This window comes from Squalius cephalus (assembly GCF_949319135.1).
Source record: "Squalius cephalus genome assembly, chromosome: 21".
Taxonomy (NCBI): domain Eukaryota; kingdom Metazoa; phylum Chordata; class Actinopteri; order Cypriniformes; family Leuciscidae; genus Squalius; species Squalius cephalus.
The window spans coordinates 32,427,983-32,450,723 of NC_137142.1; the positions used below are offsets into that span (position 1 = coordinate 32,427,983).

Sequence of the window (22,741 nt, forward strand, 5' to 3'; positions counted from 1 at the left end):
CTGAAATCCATGGATTTCCCTCAGAAAAAAAAAAAAGGTTTGTTCTTAAAGGGCTAAAGAACGGGAATGCTGATAGAATCCTTCAGCAAAGGCAGAGAACGAAAACGTGGAACATGACACAACGCACAATAGCATTGAAAAACGAGGTCTTTGGTTTGAGTGGTAAACCTGGAACGGTAGACAAGCTAAACATTATCATTTTGGCAAAGAGAAACAATCTAACTGATATACAAACAAATTCATATGATAACAGGGCCAAGTGGAATATCTAACCGACGGATTTTTTACACACACCTTATATATTTATTTCTTAAACTTTCAGCAATACCTTTCATGGTAGGTAGTCAACACATCAATTCATATTTACTTAATTCTTTGCATCTAAAAATACATCATTATTACACCAACATACTTGACGACTCGTCCTGAGCCTTGTGCATTGATTACTGGAATACTGGGACAATGGTAAAAAAAAAGAAAGAAGTAAAGCCAGGAGAAGAACCAGTAAGCTGAAGTAAAGATGGAAGACCGGTTTGTTCAAGAAATCTACACAGGTGTATTTCCCTTAGTCCCTGAGGCTGGTTAAAGGCCAATTAGACAAGCCAGTTTGTAAGACGCGGGGTAAGGCGGGTGTTGAACAGTGGTTGTAATATGTGCACTACTAGTGGATATGGGCAATTAACTATAACACCGTGTCCTAACTAAACGCGATAAAATGTTCTTTTCCATGTTAATCAGAGTCTTTGTCCTAACCAGCCGCGACGGCGACACGCGACGATTGTATTTTAGAAACGGTTTCTATTTTTCTGCGACGTCGCGTTTGAGCAACAAACACAACGTGTGGCAATGATAATCTCAGGTACTGTTTATGTGCTTTATTTAATGTTTTAAGTGTGTAATGTGACTTTGAATATCATTTAGCGCTCCAGCTTTGTAGCTGTAAAATAAACAATGGATAATTCACCTCAGATCTTGAAATCAAGAACGTTCAAACTGTGAACAAACAGTGTATTCTTTGACAAAGATTATTTTAGTAACTCAGTAGCCTATGTATTTTTCATAATGTTTAAATTGTGTAATATTTGTAGATTTGATTCTGTAGCCTACTTATCCATTTTCTTGCGAGTGCTTTAAGATTACTCTCTGATGCAGCGAGACTCCGCCCACACGCTGTTCTGATTGGCTGTGGGTTTTGATTGATTTTGACGCATCTCGCAGTCGCGTCGCGTCCAGACAATTTATTTGTCGCTGAAATCTTATCGCGTCAGGTTAGGAAACGGTGTAAGGGTCGCACATTCATTCCCAAGTTTGGTGTAATAAAAAAATCCTGCTCTATCACCATTGCGCTCTTGAACAAGGCACTTAAATGCATTTTTTTTTTCACGTGCATGATCACTTTGGGAGAACATCAAATGACTAAATGATAAAATCCACATAACCCCTTGACCTAAACTAGATTCACAAGGCATAAGCACAATCTGTTGGAACATTAATGTAATCATTACAATTTCACTTTTGCTCTTGTTTCCCATTTCTAATTGAGAAACAAACAAGGAATCTAACAAATCGAAATAACAAATGTGGAATGTTTCCAACGTTAAAATAACAAAAACGTCCCTGTTAGTTACACATACTCACTACCTTTGCCTGTCAAATGAGATTTATTTTTTACTGGTATTCACTTACATAAAATAATTAATATACTGGTCTAGTACCTGAAGATGTTTGTCAGACCTTTTCACATGACTCCTCTCCAAACACTATTGTAATGCGACACTTTGACCTTTGCATGAAAAGCATTGCAGACAGAGTACTGGCAAAGCGGAAAATAGTGAAAGTAAACAAAAGGCTTGATGCAGATTTGAGCCTATAACCGGAAAATTACATGTAAAACGTATATTCACAAAACGTTACTGCTCAGGATGCAAAGGTCAGCAGCAAAAAGGGTTAGAGTTGAAATTGTTTGAAATTTGAATATTACATTATAGGCAAGGATGTATCAGTGGGTATAGGCTAACTATAGGTGCGGTTACGATAGCAAAAAAATAGTGTTGCTTACAGAGAAGTCACTTTCGAACCAAGCAGCTTTCTGTCAGTCAAAGCAGTGAATTTGTATGACCAACTTGAACATTAACGAAATCTGTGTGGAGAAATATTTTGTCCTTGTGCGAAACTCCCAAACATGTGGATTCCTATTGAAATGACTGGTTTTCGTTTGCGAAATATCGCAGAGCAACGGTAAATGTAACCGCACTTTAAGGTTGCGCCCTCTAGGGAAATTATATTTTTTTATTTTTGTCATTTTTACTTTGCTCCAGTGCAAAATTGTAGCAGAAGTTTCTTCCAAATGGTTGCGTCAGCAGCAATGCACTTAGATGGGAAGTAGCAGCTAAACTATAACTTTTAGTAGTGCTTACTTGCCAATGTCTGCCTTTAAGCAAAACAGTATGGACTACTGAGTGAATGTCATATCACATAATTAATAGTCATGAGCCAATAATGTGTCCCTCCCCCTTGTACTAACTTACAATGCTAACTCTGCATGGAAAGCAGCGCCAAGAGATAATGCGGTAACTTGGTGCTTCATAGACTTCCGTTTTTTGGGAAATGTTAACACGAGTCATGTGAAAAGGCCTTTCATTATTTGGCTTCAAAGTAAAGATGTATTCTTAACTCGGAAGCCAATGTCAAATCCACAAAAGACTGGCTAAAGTTAATTCATCGTGCAAGTGGTTTTTGACAAAATAGGTAAAATCTCTATATATTGTTGATTTTTTCGGTCATGTTTTCTCAAATCTCAAATTTAATTTTCTGTTATGGGATTATTATATAATATTTAATCTGATTTGTATAGACTACGCAGACCAAACGCAAGTGCAAATTTGGAGCCAATGAACACGTTACGGAACCAATAATGTCCACGCTTGACCGACTAACATCCACGTTCATGAAATTAAAAACAAGATGTACAAATTAAATACAGTGAAAAATAAATATAAAAGCCATGAAGAAAAAAGACAAGGTAAAGACAATAAAGGAGAGACATGTCAAGGGCGAACAGGCAATGAAGGCACGGTTTCCACACTACCTATGAGGTTTATGTGTAACAAAAACCTCCACGTTTAAGTCTTGTCAACACAGCATCTAATGGCTCAGCTTTCCATGTGAACGCAGGAAACTCTGCTGTGAGTCAGTCTATGGATGGCCGAGGGTTCCCAATTAATATATCCGTCCAGATCTGCACATATCCCGACAGGTCCAAAGCTGTACGCCGAAACCCGGAGAGGTTGTGGAAGAGCAGCATTGCTGTTATCCCTTATTATGTACATATATATACAGTCAGGAGAGGGGGAGGGGGGGGGGTTGTACGCTGCTACACGTTTGCTGCTGGGCATTCAATGTGTCAATCATCTTCTTCGCAGGAAAAACTGTACTAGACGTCCGATCAGGTCGTTCATCCACATGACGATGACATGTTCGTTGGGAGGGTGCAGCTGGGCCACATTGTTCCCGCCCGGACCATGCTGTTAGGATGAAAGAGAAACAAGGTATTTAAATGAGAATCAGAAGAATAGTACATATCTTCAAATAGACAAATTGCAAATCAGAATAGAGACAAACGCTGGAAACTAGCATTTTAGCATTTCCGGTTCCATCGTCCTGAAGTCAGTGTTGTTTTTTTTATAATGGGTTTTTGGTTATATGTCTAAAATAATGCCTGTGGTGAACACAAGATCAAGATATTTTCACGTTTTATTCTATGACATAAAATACATCAGTAATACCCCCCCCCCCCTCCCTTGAGATTTTTTAAAGCTTTTACGTGTCTTGAAAAAGGCAGGTAAACTCATCTACTTGCTAGTTCGCTTTCATAGCCTCGTTGTGTTTATAATTGTGCTCTTGCAAACTTTCATGTTTGTGTAGTTCGTTTACAGCCTATGTTTAGCTTTTCACTTCTGGCGATTGTATCATTTGTGAAGACTATCATGATGAACGAAACGTGTAAGAATCAAAAACCTTGAGCTTCATTTCTGCAATAATCCAAAAGCCAATGGAAAAATCCTTTGGGTTTTTGTCGAGGGAAACCGGGTGATGCGAACCGGGTTCCAGCTCTATTGCATTTGTTGGTATTTTTATAAAAGTGGTGTTTTAATAGCTGTGATGTTGCTAAATTGGCATGCTGGAAGTATAGTACACTAACTCTTCATGTTGCATCTATCCTGTAAATTCAACACATTTGGTAAATGCTAAAATAATTTTTAGCAAAGGGGCTGATCGCAATGCTAAATGCTCCAAGTTTACCTGACTAACTGACCCGTGCCTAATGTAGATACAGGCACATGCATATTAGTGCACGTACGCACATTGAAATAATTCTGACTCATATCTGCTAATCTTTACAGTTAAGAGCCGCCCAGGTAAGTCCTTCAGCTTATATCGAGACACTGTGCACCATGTTGACACATAAAATACCATGTTGAGACCTTGATGCTTTGAAGGATTTACTGTCTCTTTACGGCGATGAGATCTACAACAAATGCAATACAGGAACTAGCAGCTGACAGGTTATCCGGTGAGCTCTGAGTCGAGTTAGATTTGGCAGCGGTTGACCTGAACCAGGTGGCCTCTTTTTGGCCTGTATCTCAGCACTCGCGTTCACCCGGCGTGCTGAATGACTGCGATAAGCAGCGGGGGCATTTCCCCCAGGAGACTGGCAGGAACTCGTGAGGAAACACACTCTACAAGTCTGAAAAACTGAGGAGAAAAAAAGCCTTTCCTGTAGAGAATGAAAGGAGGATGAAAAACACCAGGCCTGGGCGTCTCCCCTCACCTCCAGGATAATAATCTACAGACCCAACAATCTCAAACCTCAAAACTGGGAGAATCTCATAAAAAACATGTCTGTCGTATTTTACCCCACAATCCAAAGAAAAATATTTCAATGTTTTAGATGAAAAAATGTATGGGAGGAGAGCATTTAAATGAATCATTCAAGGTGATTTACTAAGGTTTGCGCTGGTATTTGTGCCATTATTTACCGACCCAAAAAAAAGCATGTCTTAAACCAGACGCTAATTTGCGCTAACTTTCCACTCACATCTGCGCATGTTTGAAATGACTTTTTTTCTTTCTTTTTTTATACATTAACATATTAAATTATATAAATAATATATATATATATATATATATATATATATATATATAATGAATTTAAAATAAATATAAACTAAAATATATAAATGTTATCTTAATATTATTTTAGATATTTATTTTCTGTTATATTTATACAACATTTTTTTACAGTAATGACAAATGGGGGGGAGGGGTAAGTGCTTAACTATTATGTTAATATTGTTAATATTTATGCATGCATAATATAATTTCTTCTGGTTTTGTGGTAAAATATGGCTCATTTTAACCCATTTTAGATTCACTTTGCTATCGCGCACACGTACATTAATTAAATCGCTAAATCAAGGCAGGTGTGTGTCTATGAATACAATGGGCCTGCAGCATGTGGTCTAAATCAGCCCCTGTCATAAAACACTTTCTTTACAAACAAATGCAGAGAGTGGAAAAAAACCTTTTAATTCAGTAAAAGCCCTGCCAAAAATCACAACGTGCCCAAGGAGGGATTGTGTATTCAGCCAGAGGAAACAGGTGAGGAGGAAGTGGACTGAAATGGAGGAAGATTTCACTGTGTGTGTATGCGTGTGCATGTCTGTGAGAGTATGTGTATGTGTGTGGTTATACGAGAGAATCATGAGTCAGTACAGTGACTGCAGCTCTCAAACAGAATGTACTTCAAAGAGAAAGACTTGTTTCAAATGCTGAATATTTTCACTTGACTTTCAACTTGAACGTGAGTCAATGCTAAACCATGCAATTCAACGACTTCCACAACAAAACAGCTCCTGAGGTCATTGAGTTTAGTTGAACCAAATGGCATTCCATTCAAAGGGCATTTCAGAGAGGAAGCTGTACCACATTTTAAACCTAAAGGAAATTTAATCTGAAATACTACTCTTACTGTAATGGGTTTTTTAATGGCCATTAGTGATAACGAGAGTAGGACTGTCATTGCACAATATAAGTTGTGCATATCAAGCGCACAATGCATAGGCCAGCTGTGGTGCGATTAACATGCATACTTGCTAAAAGAAGCTGAGCTACTATTACATTATAGGTCTGTTAGGCTATGTCTATTAATCTGGATACATTGGCATTTTCATTTCAAAAGCTCTCTGTTCACACTAGCGTTTCAAATGCTTTCCAAAAGTTTCTCGTCCACACTGATACATTGGAAAACGCTTAAATCATCTAACTGCGCATGCATAAATCGTAATAAAAACTCACTGAGATGATACTTAAGAGACCAGACATAAAATTCTCACACTGTTTATCTGGCACAATCATTTTATAAGCAAAATATCTTACCGCTCACTGTTCGTATTTTCTAATACCTCCCTTTTCACAGTCCACACAACAACACAGAAATGTCACTTTCAAATTTATCCACTTGGTTGAGGGGGTAAAAAGCTACATTTTCACAGGACGTAAACACTGGACAAAATGTGGAGAAAGAGATGTATTTAAAAATGTATCTGGATTAGTGTAGACGTAGCCTTCGTCCGCATTTGCAAAAACCGCTGGCACAATTTAAATCAAAATTAAAAGCATGCACTTGACATCTAAAAGGACATATTATTGAATCAACCATTTAGAATTCAGAGTTTGAACTTTCCATTTTAAAAGTTGGAGGGAGATTTAATGCTTCTATTAACCCTTTGACACATACACCACCAGATCACACCAGTGTGATTAGAATGTTCAGTGCGTCATGTGATCAACTGCTAAATTTAAATTCAAATCTGCTTTTGCACTTTGGCTGGCGCCGAGCCATCTAGATCTAGATTGTGTCTAGATTGTTCAGTGTTTTCAACCATATAAAGTTTATTTTTCAGACATTTAAATTCACACAAGTACTTGTAAAAATACTCACTAATGTCGATGGAAGTGGCAATAACGATCCTTTCAATGTGTTTTATTTAAATCAGATGCACACTGTGTAGGTAACTATAAAGTTTACTCTATTCTTCTCCTATTTCACCGGCCATTTACTTTTACATCTTTCTGGAGAAGTGGATGAATTTGCATTCCCTATTGCCAATTATAAATCCCACCAACATGATCAAGATGTTTAAATGGCAAAATACATTTACTTAACACATATTTGACAATCAGAATATCAGAAATTTCACAATACAGTTAACAAGTTAGTGAATACTTTGAATAAAGAGGAAAAATGTTATAAAACCAACATATTAGTCATACAGCAGTGTGTCATGTGACAAGCTTGACGTCAATATGAACATTCTCAAACAGCCAAATGCCATCATATTTATTGGTCTATCACTAGTTTACCGTTGCTGAATATTTTCACTTGACTTTCAACTTGAACGTGAGTCAATGCTAAACCATGCAATTCAACGACTTCCACAACATAACAACTCCTGAGGTCATTGAGTTTAGTTGAACCAAATTCAAAGGGGATTTCAGAGAGGAAGCTGTACCGCATTTTAAACCTAAAGGAAATTTAATCTGAAATACTACGTTTACTGTAATGGGTTTTTTAATGGCCATTAGTGATAACGAGAGTAGGACTGTCATTGCACAATATAAGTTGTGTATATAACAATGCATAGGCCAGCTGTGGTGCGATTAACATGCATACTTGGAAAAAAAAACTTACACCAAGGGCTCAGCTAGAATATTATAAACTTAAGTGTGAAAGGGTTAACTGCACACAGATAACAGCCAATATGAACATCCTCAAACAGCCAAATGCCATCATATTTATTGGTCTATCACTAGTTTACATAACCGTTCGTATTGTTGTTACGAAAGAGCAGTTGTGTTTTGCATGCATAACACAAGCGGGTCAAGAAAAGGCTCTTGGTTGTGATGTGGTAAGCGCGTCTTCAAAACCAGCATGACACTGCAGATCGAGTAAAATGACAGGGGCGCATCCCTCTAATCAAGCACAATTAGCTTATGCGCCGCAGCGGAAAAACACAGACTTATTTACTATTTCAGCCTGGTTTGAGTCGACACAGATCGACGCTCGTCTCCTCCATCTGGGATCAATTCGTCACTGTTAGCTTTTAAAACAATCTTGACACAAAAGATGGTGTTTATCTAGTTTGCTATCTGTAGTGGGACGGGGGGGCCAACAGGGAGACCGTACGAGAGTAAAAGAGTGGCATCCCTGACTCATCTTGCATGGACAAAGGAGTCTGGCGTGGCAATAAACCCGGTGACCACATGCAAGAAAAACAGAGCTGCCACAACTCAACAAAGCCAGAGCACAGCAAAACAATCCTCACAGACTAGCGAGCTGCTAATGCATTCACAGATGGCTGCTCCGCTATTGCCAGAGCTGGTAAAAACCAATGTAATACAACACAAGCGCATGTGCTTTCAGTTTACGTGGAGGAATAGCATGTGACAAACTCACGGAATAGAAAAACATAGAGAACAAAGAAACTACACCTAATTAGCTGCATGTCAGCCTGCAGTTGCACTGTCAAGTTGTAAGATGGGATATATATTTATAGAATCAGTGTATGCAATAAAAACAATAGGGAAAAGTGCAAACAGATGCAGGAGGAGGAGAATTATGGGACATCACAAATCAAAACTTTACAATAAGGTTCCATTTGTTAACAACAACATGAACAGCAGCATTTATTTAATCTTAGTTCATGTTAATTTCAACATTTACTATCTTAAAATCCAAAGTTGTATGTTAATATTATGTAACGGACCTGAGCTAACATGGACTAACAATGCATTTTTATACACTAACGTTAATAAAGATTTATAAATACTGCAACAAATGTATTGCCAACTAAATGTGATGTTAACAAACGGGACCTTATTGCAAAATGTACATTAAAATTCATATAATAATACTTCTAGTCCATGTTTCTGGTCTTATTGTGATTGATTCCTCAGGGCACAATAACTCAAAGCCGTTTTACATCATCTGACTTTCTAAAAATTGCATCTAATTCACATCCTAAAACGTTTTCCAGAGTTTTAATTTTTAATTTACCACCCAAGTACACAACATATTAAATGCACTGTACTTGCACGATAATTTTCATCCACATCATATTAAATATGACGTCTACCCTGACTAAAGCCCCGGTCACACCAAGAACGATAACTATAAAGATAACTATAACGATAACTAGATTAGCATCCACACCAGCAGACAATAACATTCTGTTTATTATAAATGTGCACTGCAGTTTTATCATCTGCTGCCTCAAATGCTCGAGCTCTTTAAAATCAGGTGGATTATGATTGGCTGTGTTTTTATTGTTCATCAGCTAGGGAAAAAAGGGCGGGTCAACCTGTCACTCACATGAAACCGACCAATAGCAAACCACAACTATCTAATCAACTCCCCATGGACAAAACCAAGTCCCGTCCTACATTTTTTCCTGTTCTTGTAGAGAAGAAACGACTATCGCACCTTCCGTTTCATGCCGACTTGGTGTGAGCAGGCCTTAAGATCAATTGAAGCATCTTTTTCTCCTTCTACAATGACTCGTTTCAGGAGGGACAGTCGAGTTACTTCTGACTTACTGGTAGTCACTCACACAGCACAAACCCTCAGGGAGACAGTAAGTTTGCAGCATGCTCGGACATAAACGCATGCAATCATCTCCTGAGAGGTAGCCGCATGACTCAATAGAAACTTTATCAGCTACAATGCACTAGACTGTTCCATTTCTCCAGGGAAGAGGCTTGCAACAAAAGAGCATTGAAAAAGAGCTGACAAAGGTCCGTCATGTGCGATTTTGCAGGGCGAGATGCAGACATTAGCGGGGCTGGAACAACAAGCGCGCTCTGTGGCCAGACATCTGCTCTGCATTAGAGCGCTGCTTACTAACAGAGTGCTAGCATGTCACACTAGCACTCCTCAATCGGTGCTGGTGTACCGAGAGCCAACCCTGGAGAAGTGCTGAGGAGAGGGAACGATCTGGAAACAGACTTTATAACACTGCACATCGAGGACAATTATAGGGTCTCCAACAAATCCCAGCTGAAGTTTTTGATTATGTTTCTATTTATGAGAGGAACTCGAACTGAAAGCTCACACGGGTTTCTTGCGCCGTTGCATTTAATAAACAAGACTGCCAAAAGAGATTTGATTTCTCATGCTTTCTTAATTTAGTTTTTATTAGTGGCATGCATTATTATTAATATTCCTCTTACTTAGTGTTAAATATTTGAATAAAGCCCTAACAGTAAGTATTAGATGTTATTAAACACATAACTCGTACTGACAGAATTGCTTTTTGAATAGAAGAGGTGTGATATTACTTTCCAAAGTGATTGACAAGACTGACAACTCCATGGGCAGTTTATAGTGAATACACATTCTAGTTATTCTTGATTTTAAGTTCTAAAATCTTTTAGAAATCGTGAGTAAAAATCATTTTTAGAGTGTTCACACTTGTTGTTCAGTTCTCTTGGTTCATTTTGTCCGGACCAAGAAATCTTAATAAAACATTTAGTCCTGGTTCGCTTAGCATTCACACTGTCATTTTTGACACTGAATCTAAAAGATCTAAAAAATGGATTTTATAGCATGTAGCGTAGCGTAGCGTAGCATGCGTAGCATAGCATGCATAGCCTACATATGATGATGATCGACAGGAATCCCTCCATCACACACTCATACAAAGATCTGCTGCGGTGAGACGCGGTTCTGATGCCTGTACCGAACTGTGATGGGCAACATCACGACTATATGATGAGAAAAAACAGCAGTGCGTGAGCATTCTGTCCGGTTTAGGGTCACATCTTGAGACATCATGTCCTGTTTTTGGTTCGTTTACATGTCTTTGGTCCGTGTTGCGTTCATATTTCATTCGATCCACACCAGAGTTCGTTTGTAAGTGGGCCGAGACCCATGTTTTCAGCGTCTCGGTCCACTTGTTTGGTGCACATCAGGGTTCAGATGGCAGCGTTCACACTTATTCAAATGAACCGCATTAACAGAGCAATTGCACCAGAGTTTGTTTTAATCAAAACAAACAAGCCAAGTGTGAACACACCCTTAAAAACCATTATCAGGAAATAATGAAAAAAAAACTGGGGCCTTCAAAAAGGGGGGACGCTGGAGTCAAAGAGTTTGAGAACCACTGATCTACATCACAGTTTACTTGTTACACTCTATCAGCCATTTAGCAACACCCAAGCAACTCACAGGCAAGAGCCATTCATATTTTATTCAGTTTATCATCAAGCCAAGATTGCATGGAATTTTGTTAAATCTGAAGCTTCAGAATATGGAAATACTGCAGTTCATTGATAGTTTCTCCAATCCGCCATTCCAAAATGTGCTTTATAGATGTCAAACAAACATGGTCTAAATAAATAAACAAACACACAGGAGCGTCAAAACAAACTCCTGAAGTGACATCACAGACGCATGAGAAGAGAAATAAACAAAAGTGTGGAGTCCAACCCCTCCATTTAGATGCTGGCAGGCCGGTTCCTCTCTGACCCTGACTGTGAGCGACTCTCGCTAGGCCCGAGTGCGTCTCTGTGGCGCTGAGGAGACTGACCCGCTGCATAATTAGAGCCCAGAGCTTAACCGCAGGGTAAACATAATGAAGCTGAGCTGTCCCAGACACATACAGCTCTCTGCCATGCAACCCTCCCTCTGTCCCTCTTTTTTCTTCTCTCTTTTCAGATGACCCCTCGGCCTATTAGAAACTCCACCAGGGCTATTAGTCTGAGTCTTGAACAGAAGTGGGCGGTTAAGGGGGGTTGGGATGAATTCTGCTCCTCCCGAGATTCTTCTGAAACACTGTTGTCACGCACACAGTCCTGTAATGTAAGGACTGCTTGTTGTGATTCATTAAATGCGTCTCATATTCGAATGAACGTCTTATACTTTGCTTCAAGATTACTTTTAAGTTTTGCGTGCTTTTAACATACAAAATAGCCAAAATCATACACCTGCTGCTGTATTTCCAAAGGGGCCTCAAGGTGACTTTAACAGGTTTTAAAATAAGACAAACAGACATTAAGGGCCAGATTTAGGCTACTAAACAATGCAATTCCACAAAAACGCAGATGAGAGTAGACATTTCTGATTCAAATTGAAGAACACAGCTGGATCATTTCCATACTGACCAACACAATCTACCAAGAGCAGCGCAAATTAGCGTCTGGTTTAAGACATGCTTTTTTGGGGCGGTAAATAATGCCGTTATTAGTAAATTGACGAGCGCAAACCTTAGTAAATCACCTAGCGTGATTCATTTAAATACTCTCCTGCTAACAGTTAGTAAATCTGGCCCTAAATGTGGTAAAAACAACTAAAAATCAAGACATTTCAACTTTTTCTTCTTTCAAGAACCTGAATTCATACAGTCATTATAATAAGAACTATTTTGACCAAACTTAATTAAAAAATTTGAAAATGTTGATGCAAAATATTTTTTTTCCAGTGTAGAACCTCCCTTTTTGCTAAAGGGCCTTCTAGGGTCCGACAACCCAGGGATCTCCTCTGATAAGGCTACAGGGTGTGTCTGGGCAAACAATGAATCACTCCCGGACTGATGAATCAAGAGCACTTGTTTACAGTAAATGTGTCACTCGGCATTCTATAAGAATATCTCTAGCTGACGTCATGCGATTGCTCTAGAAGGATATTACTTTAAGTGAAGAAATAACAACAACAAAAAACTGCCACCGGCAGATTGAAGCATTGGGACATAGTTTAACAATCAGATGAATAACAAATCACATTCACACTAGCAGGAAAGAAATGAATATTTTCATTCAGCAAGGATGCTGAAAATTCAGCTTTGTCATCACAGGAATAAATTATATTTAGAAATATATTACAATAGAAAACAGTTGACTTAAATTGCAATGAAATGTCACAATATTACTTTTTACTGTATTTTTTTGATCAAATAAATGCATAACAGACTTTTCAAAAGAATCATACCGACCCCAAACTTTTGAATGGTGGTGCGTTCAGAAAAGAAATAAAGGTAACATGAAGTAGATGTTGTTGCATAAAACATCTAAAACTTATTGTTAGACCTCAGTTCAAATACAATCCAAAGTATGAGCAATAAATAGTGACTGTTGCCTTAACAAACACCACTAATAAATGTGGCGTTGAGCGGTTTATGAGCACGTCTGGACTCTTGCCTACAGATAAATCTTTCAAGAGGTTTGCAGGTCTTGCTCACTTAAACAATGACTAAGGTAATTTTACGCAGCAATAATCAAACAATGATAGCCAGAGAAGATAAGTTTCTATTTGCATAGTGAGCTCACAGAGACAGCCTCAATCAAAACTCCTACAGAGAGCGACTACAAGAAACTATTCTTCCAGAGTCATACCAACTTAATATCCTCAAAGAAGTTTGTAAATCTACGACTAGCCAAGAAGCGATCATAAGTTAAGGTCTGACACAACATAATAAACACAAATACTGCCAGACAAAACCTTGTCCAACTGGACGGCTGCCCAAACAGGAAGCATGATACTGTATTGGAGTCGAAGAGGTGAAAGGCTATAACTCTTCAACGGAGGTATCAATTATCTCAGATTTAACCCCTACAAAAACAGAATCTTATCAGAACCAGTAACGTCACCGAAAAAATGTGTTTGCATGTTCATATAGATAATCAAAGGTGGACATTCTGTACTTGCACGGCGATATTTGCATAAGGAATACATTACACAACTTATAACATCGTAACATGAGTCAGCACTTCAACTGTATAAACATTCATTTCTTATCTAACAAGGCCATATCTATTTTACATCAGAAAATGTATTAATTGCTCATCAATGCGTAGTAAATAAATTGTGAATAATAAAGTGAATAATAAACAATCACATTTACTGTTGGTCTGCGATTGAAATTTCAATATGAATCTGTGCTTTTGAGAGTTTCACGTGATGGGAAAACTCGTGATCCATTAAAAACCATAAATCCCTTAATTAATAACAGTTCTGCAGGTTTTATGAAGGTAAATGCAAGACGTTTTTAAGACCTTTTTGAGACCAAGTAAAGAAAATTTAAGGAATAAACTGAAGGGAATACAATACGCAATATGTTTTCTAAATGTAAATGTCTAGGGAGAAACACAATGATTTGTATTAGAAACCCTTAAGAGTTTGAACATACAACTTCCAACAGATATCTATTACTTTACAATAAAGTAACTTTGCTCTCAACCACTAGAATATGTAAATATCTTTTACGGTGCCTTCTGATCACATTGCTGTTCTTTCTAAGTATTTTTCTTGTTTTCCAGTGCAATTGTCTATAGATGCATTTACTGGAGATGCAAAATGGCATAAGATGTGAAGTCTTGTTTTCTGTGAAGTTGATCAAAATGAAGCGAGTTTATGATTAAAACAAGAACAAATATGCCAATGGGCTCAGAAAAAATCAACCTAATTCAAAAGAAAGTTCTCATAACTCGTTGAAATAATTCAGTTTGTTAAAATTTTCAAGACTTCATTTTAAATGAGCATCTAAGTCAATGTATCAAAGAAGTATAGATATTTGTATTGAAAAAAATACTGAGGAAGGAATGCCATGACTATGAATTTAAGACTTTCTGCTCTGATTTAAGCCCTTAATTTGTGTTAGGGCAAATTAAGACCCGCAGAAACCCTGTATTGTCTAGTAATGGGCAATGGCATCAAGAAAGACAAAGGGTTCAAAAAACAAAGTGTGAACACCATATGAGCCTTGATCCTCTATGAAGAACCTTGATTTCTTGACTGGTGCTGGAGTGATGCAACATTAAGAAATACAAGTTATGAAAATAAAGCTCCCTTCACAGCGGTGGAGTAAACATTTCCCTCATTAAGGCCCTGATCTGCAGAGACTTGTGATACTGCTTTCGTATGTGCGCTCCCCTCAGCAACACCTGATTGAAACTGATATGAGAGGGGGCGGCTTCCAAAACACAAACTCAAACTGGCTCCCTTGGACAGACAAAGCGAGTGAAATCGATACTCTCCAGTGAGTGAAAATATTTCATTTTTAAATCTAGACTAAAAACACATCTCTTTAACCTGTCATACACACAACACACTATCAATTTATATTATTTAAATCAGTTAAGTGATTGCAAGGCTGCATAATTTAGGTAAACCAAAACTTGGAACACTTCCTAAAACACCCGTTGTACTTGAATGGCATCTACGCTGTCTTGTTTATCCCGAGGTAACCGTAATCAGCCGGAACCGGGAACACTTCTTCCTACAACACCCGAAGTACTTGTTACATCGTAAGAAGAATGGCATCTACGCTAATATAAGTCTGTCCGTCTCATCCTTATCCTGAGGTTACCGTAGTCAGCCGGATCCGGTCCATATCCAGATCAGATGTGGACCTGCACCTAGACACGACCTCAATGTAGCCCTGAACGTCAGCCGAGATCCTGTCAACTAGAAAATCCCCTCGTCACAGATCCTCAGCAGAGACCACAAGAACCAGACCGGTCCTCCGCACAGACCCTATGGCCAGCTTCGGCTCCATACCGGCGTGATGAATCTGATCTTCAAGCAAAAGGAACTGGATGAATATCTGAATCCTAACGATCCTGATCTGAATTCTGACTTGTGATGCAGTCTGAATCATAATCGCACCGTGTTCGTTCGTTGGCCAGAGGAAAACTGGAGCTTGGTTTCTCCCAAATTTCTCCATTCTGTCACCTGATGGAGTTTGGGTTCCTCTGGCTTGCTTAGTTGGGGACACTTAATATTCCACAATATTATTGATCTGACTGTATGAGAACTGAACTGAACTGGACGATGACATCCTTTTTTTGCAGAACTACTTTATAGATGAAATGAACTAGTTTAATAATTGATGATTTTTTACAACGGAACTGAATCAACACTGAACTGACTTCAGCCGAAATGCATCATTTTCCTTTGAAACGATCAGTATTGTGTAAAGGGCAGTATAAATAAAGGTGTCTTGACTTGACATCATCGTCGATCTCCTGCGCTTGATCCTACGGTGTCACACTAGGACCTTAATATTACCCACCCCTTGACAGTACAGACGGTTGAACTCGTCTCCAATGCGCCGCAGCTCCTGAGCGACCGCCGTCTCTGGCCGCATGGCTCCAACAGGTGCTGCCATCTGCGCGTGCTGAGGGCTATGTTCGGCGAACCATACCTCTGAGAAACACAACGAAAGGCAAGTTTAAGACACTATACAGGCCTGTACACACCAAGAATGATAAATATATTAGCATCCACACCAGTACACAATATCGTTCTGTTTATTCTAAGCGCGCACTTCTCTGTCACTTTAAATGCTTGAGCTCGTTACAGCAGGATGGATTCTGATTGGCTGTCAGTGTTTTTATCGTTCATCAGCTGGTTAAAATCGTTCTGAAAGTGATATTGTTCCAACAATATTGTTCCCCTGTGCCGTTAACGTTATAGCTGTGTTGTGAACTCTGCTATTCTTTAATATTGAGAATGATTTTTAGAACTATAACTTTTTGTTATCTTTTTAGTTATCGTCCTTGGTGTGAAGTGAACGGGCTTTATATATATATAAATGCATATATTTATATACGAACAAACATTTAACTCACAAAATTCTCAATTTTTATGTGCATTGATATACATAATTGATTGATATTTTATTTTTCATTTAAAGGGATTTAAAAACTAAATATTATAATGAAAGTTCCCTTTTGTCTTAAACAATGTCCAAAATAAAGCTAGGTCTAACACAAATAAACGTTTTATTTTTTATGTAAAGTTATTTGCAATACATCAGGAATGATTTGTCAAAATCTAATTTCAAAGCTTAATTTCATGAAAACAAATACTCAATTCCACTTTTTTCTAACAAACACCTTCTCTCATATATTGCATGGCATCCTCTGATGCAAACAACCACCTCTGCAACCTCTGGTTTAGTTTTTCCACGGCCAGTAGCATGATTTAATATTTGCCAACAGCTTCTGTCAGTGGTAAGACAGTAGCTGAACGACTGAGGTTATTATGAGGCTAAACACTAATATCACCCAAATTCTGCCTGAACTCAAATTGATCTCCAGCTATGACTCAAGCGAGAAGCCATTTGACTGTTATTTCTCATGCTCAATCATATTAGGACCATTGGATACTCATTTCCTTTCACAACTCCGCTAGACCTGTTCGAGTTGAACCAGCCAATATCTAAATATCACTTTAAGTTTTAGTCAACACTTTCACCTCATTCTCTTGTGCCTTTAAATTACTACCCAGAGCCAGCAACAACATCTCAAACGAGGACAAATTTTGATCTAAATCAGTATCGCAGTAGTCAAATTGAATGCATGCTCTATTCTGGTTTCGTTAATCACGGCATCTTCATTTATTTTTGGACCGAACATAACACGTCTGACCCACAAGAGGTCCACAAAAAAGGGCGCAAAGTTCATACGTGTAAATTCAAGACCTTGTGCCAAAACAATGCAGCAGCTAAAGGTATAAACAAGAGCCACTGGTAGAGGAACTCTCCTGTCGAGCGAGCAACAGATGAGAGTCTTGATAAGTTATTGTTGTTTCTCTTCGCCATTAAGAGTGGCTACAGGAAGACAATTATCGCCATCTCATATCTCCTGGCTCTCAATAGGGAAAACAGAGATGGTTGGATCTCATGTCTAGCCTTCACAAAAGACTGGCTAGTCTATTTTGACTGCGTGCACTAAGGCTGATTCTCTGACTGCCTTATTGAGGCCTCGTTGACAGTGAAGGTAAACAAGAAGACAACAGGCAAATCAGCTTACTCCATCAGAGGCATTATGAGAAGATGTGTCTCAGGTGTATTGGGTTTGCAAGATGTTGTGAATTGACCAAGCAGGCCTTTCACAAACACACACACACACACAAAAATAGTCCAAGCCCAAAATGGCTAAACACTAAGCTTTTAATGGTCTTAACTACAATGCATTACTTAAAAAGCCATTGCTGTCTCAGAAAAAAATCAAAAAGCCAGAATGAAGTTTTTGGCAGAATATGGAAAGTTGTGTGTGGATTGATGAATCACAATGAATCATGAGTTGCATGGTAATTCTCCAGAGCAGAGTTTTTGAAAAGCTGCTGAGAAATATAATAATAAATGCATCTCTACCACAGTGAAGCATAGAGGAAGATGTGTCATTGTGCTTTAATGCGTAATTGAATGCTTTGAAGTAGAGGAGAATATTGCAGAATGGTTTGCTTCCCACAAATGAAAAGTTGTTATCTAATGAGGAATGATCAACAAGACAATGTTCCTGCCCAAACTGTAAAGACCAAGAAGTGGCTTGAGAACAAGTCCATCAGGCTCACGGTTTGGCCCAGTCAGAGTCCAGATTTGAACCCTATAAGTGAATATTTGGTTTCATATTAAACTCAAACGAACTGGGAGACATTTTTCATGAACTGTCTGAAGCCATTAACATTGAGTGGAACAACACTGACTCCTGTAAAAAGCTGTCTGAGAGTTTATCTACAGTATTTGTTCAATTCTTGTTGATTTCCTAACCAGTGATTTGGAATTAATGGTTAAGAACATTAAAAGACCACTAAATATTTTGGTTTAGCCCTTTTCTTTGTTTTTGCCCAGGAGTGTATAGATTTCAGAATGCATGAGCACTTATTTGCACTAACACACCCTCCTAATGCAGTGAAAATTTTGATCTTAACAGAAAGGAAATTCAGATTATTCCTTTTAGAGAAGCTGTCACAAAGATAAATGAGCTGACTTGGCTTTAGGCAGATATGTCCTGCTTCAAAATGAGAAGAACATGCTTTCTGGAATAGATTCTCAAGACAAGTGCAGTGCCAAGTATTGAAACACTATGCTTATTATCACTGTGCTAATGTAGAAAACTGAGAGCCAAGTTAAACATCCAAAGCACTTAAATGGATTACATTAATAAACAGTGAGTTGTGACAATATTAATATTTTGATGCACCTTTACTTGTACTATCTTTCACTGTTTATTGTGAGGGTTTTTCTTAAATGGATAGTTCACTCAAAAATAAACAATTCTGTCATCATTTACTCACCCCTTATGTTGTTCCAAACCTGTATGAGTTCCTTTCTTCTGCTGAACACAATAGAAGATATTTTAAAGAATGTCGGTAATCAAACAGTTGACGGTAGCCATTGACCTCCATAGTAGGCTATTTTTTTTCCTACTATGGAAGTCGATGGCTACCATCAACTATCTGGTTACCAACATTCTTCGAAATATCTTCTTTTTAGTTCCAACAGAAGAAAGAAACCCATACAAGTTTGGGACAACATAAGGGTGAGTAAATGATGACAGAATTTTCATTTTTGGGTGAACTAACCCTTTAACCTTTACAGATCCAGGGATATTTGAACTAATTTAAATATTTTTAAAGTAAATCTGTTTTATATACCTGTCCACGGACCCCCATGGCCAGGCCAAAACCAAATTGTCCCTTGTCCTAGGGAATAAAGTCAGAAATGGTAATAGATAATAATAAAAAATATATAATAATGGGCTTTTTTTACTTGAAGCCCCATAAATGATCAATAATCATAAATAATTAATAATTTTGTCAAAATATTAGAACGCGCGTGTAGAATGCTCAGTCACACCAGGGCGGGAAAATGCACTCGTCTGCTTTGATATTTAGATCTGCAATAATCAAATTCTTAACGGACTAATCCACTGGAAAAATGCCTCGCTATCCGTCGCGTCAGGCGTCAGTATTGCGTTTACACACCACAAAATTTTGCCCTTTTTTCGCCAGGGGGCTCTTACCATCATTTTGGTCATCTTGCGCTTCGGAAATATTAGGCATTAGAGGGGAACCTGGCACAGAATCGCTGTCGACGGAAAAATAGCCACTAGAGGACCTGGAGAAGGTTCTGTACATCTGTGACCTCGATTGGTGACTATTCGACATGGAAATCCCTCCCCTTAACGGGTCCCCATCGCTCGGCTGAGGGAAGTCAAAGTGCTCGCCGCCGGTGCTCTCTCCGATTCCCCGCGAGGCCGGGTCATTGGGCAGCGTTTGCTCTCTGCAGAACAAACAAAACACTCGTTACAGTCTTTTGCAAGCGTTTCGAAGAGGAATTGTGTGGGTTGTTGTCAAGGGGCTTAGAATTTCCCGTCTATTTCGTGGGGATTAACATGCGTTTGAAATCTTAGCTTGCAGCGAACTCTATAAAGTGGTAACCCGGTGAAGTGCGTCACAAACGAGCTCCACTTCAACTTCCTATTTCTTCCTTACTGCAAAACAGTCTACATTTTTGGGATAAAACTCTATAACGCGCGAAGCGATCGTGTGAAACTGTAACTTCACTTCGAAATTGTACTCCGAGCTCGCGCTGTAGCGGAATGTACACGCATTCATCTTTCTTTGTTTCCAACTAATCTAGAGAGGTTTATTATGTCTGGCTTTTTAAAATGAAAACACATCCCTGTAGAGTTCTCACTGTAAACCAAGTAAACATTGTCAGTCACGCCGGCTTGGACAAACATCGAAGCAGCAACAATGCCAAAACAGCGACACATGTATAAAAGAGGCTACAAAACAAATAGAAGCCAAAATAGAACAAACTCCCTGTCATACTGTTGTTGTGTCACTTACCGCTATATTTGTTGCTCTTGCAATTGTCAGTCACTACTTGATACCGATACGAAGCCTAGCATACTTTACTGTCTGCTCAGTAGACGCGCGAGTCCTATCTAAACACGCGCGCGACTAGATCGCGATATTTTTTCTTCGGTTTTCTTTATTTCTTGCTTTGATGTCATTTGTCAGCGAACTGCAAAGTCAGCATTTCACTGACAGTAATGAATGTTGTACTGTACGAGGGGGAGTTTGACGCAACTAGATTACGATGCCTTTATTTTTTATTTAGTTTCACTTGTCAGCGATCCGTAATGCTCAGTATTTTACTGCCAATATAGACTATTGTACGAGCGAGCGTGGAGTTTTTTCGCGATTTATTTTCACCGAAATACAGCGGCGGCGAAACAATATCGTGCGCACCAAAACAAAAGTTTCCTATTAATAGGAGCGCGTCGACGCCTCCAAGTGTTCAGGCAAGCAGACAATAGCGCAAACTTATGCGAGTATCAATCTAAACAGACCGACAGACTGAGACGATCGTAAAAGAAACACGATCGTAAATAAAAACACGCATCGCACAGCACATTCCAAATTACCATATTTTCCTGCTAGGAACATTTCGAGTCTTATTTCGAAAGTAAAACGCGAATAAATACAGCTTTTACTTTAGTAGTATAGGGTATAACTATAGAGCTTTAACAACAAACGCTGGTTTTATCGTATTTACACGTTTATTTTGAGTGGATAACGGCAAAGAAAACAAAGCAAACAGGTGCCTATCGTTATCCATTGCAAAACACAGTTGAATTATTCAGTCTGGTTAAATGTCAACACGGAATGGCCACTGAGGGGAGTGGACTCTTCTACTACATCTCAACTTTTGTTGTCTTTGCGACATTGTTTAGCTGGACACTACAGGCGACCAGACAGCGCGCATCTGAAGTTTCGCTTTTTTTTTATTTGCCGCCGCGCGCAACTTAAGTGTTTTGTGCGTTATGCTTCGCCAGAATAAAAGCTCATCGCGGATAATAAAGCAATGCGGACTTGATAAATAAACAAAGCAATACCCCAATTTCACCCATTTTGGGATGTTTTAAATCACGGCGATCAAATGTTAAGACGCGTATATTAAAAGCGTATAGTCCTTTTGAAAGACGATCTTAGTGTTGAATTATGCAGGAAAAAAAGCGCAATAAAGTTGCCTTAAAGCCGGCATTCAGAACGATACCCCTGTATGAACTCACCTGGACGTGTCAGACATATCCGCTTAGGCATAAACGCGTTAGCGCATTGTGTTGACGATGAACACGACAACAAAACGAAGGGTCAATTTACAAATATCCAGAGATAAAAAAAAAAAAAAAAAAAAAAAAAGTTATTAAAGAAAAAAAAAGTACAATTCCAATCTCAGACAATCGATGCCTCTAAAACTCTCGATGATTTTGCTTCCTTTGGAGCAGTTGTCATATAAGATCCTGTTTGTAAACTGTCCACAGGATTGTTTTGGAGTGTGTCTTTTGTCTCGGTTGGTTTAAGTGCACTTCCTCGCCAAGGCTCAGTCTCGTGCGTCTGCTGCAAGTTGTTCTGAACTCTTACTGAAGTGAATAAACAGTAGAAGCAGAGTACCCTGAAGCCACGCCCACTGGGGGGGATGGGCTTCTAATGGTCAAGCCCACAGATTCATCACATCACAAGCTCCAGCCTCCAAATGTACACAAACACTTTAGATTAAACTAGAACAAAAGCACTATAGTTCTTCTTTCGCAAGGGCTATAGTCTCCCCTGTGGTATATTTCATGCAGGGGCGTAGAATTTAGTAGGGACGCTAGGGACGTGTCCCTACCAATATCCAGTGACACTGATATATCCTTAGCAATAATTTCGATCAAAACTTAAAATATATTTATATTGATGTCCCCGTCCCCACCAATTTCAAAATCAAACCTACGCCACTGATTTCATGTACAATCTGATTGAATAATATTTGATCACAAGTGTCATGCAAAAGCACTAGTTCTTCTTTTGCATGGGCTAGACTCCTCTGTGGTGTATTTCATG

The 22,741-nt window shown here is 38.7% G+C and overlaps 1 protein-coding gene across 1 annotated transcript; it reads right to left on the reverse strand.

Moving 5' to 3' along the window:
• Positions 1 to 1,314: 1,314 nt before the first annotated feature.
• Positions 1,315 to 22,269, reverse strand: bcl2l11 (BCL2 like 11). Its single transcript, XM_079854966.1, has 4 exons — positions 21,928 to 22,269; positions 19,867 to 20,126; positions 16,128 to 16,261; positions 1,315 to 3,524 (listed from the first exon to the last, which is right to left on the reverse strand). Exons 1-4 carry the CDS (start codon positions 21,942 to 21,944, stop codon positions 3,408 to 3,410), a joined length of 528 nt encoding a protein of 175 aa, XP_079711092.1. The 5' UTR covers positions 21,945 to 22,269; the 3' UTR covers positions 1,315 to 3,407.
• Positions 22,270 to 22,741: the final 472 nt, after the last annotated feature.

Coding starts and splice junctions, on each gene's coding strand:
- bcl2l11 (XM_079854966.1), bottom strand. Junction 16,262..19,866: donor GCAAGATGACCAAAATGATG/GTAAGAGCCCCC, acceptor TGTGTTTCTCAG/AGGTATGGTTCGCCGAACAT. Junction 3,525..16,127: donor ACCGTCTGTACTGTCAAGGG/GTGGGTAATATT, acceptor TCATCCTAACAG/CATGGTCCGGGCGGGAACAA.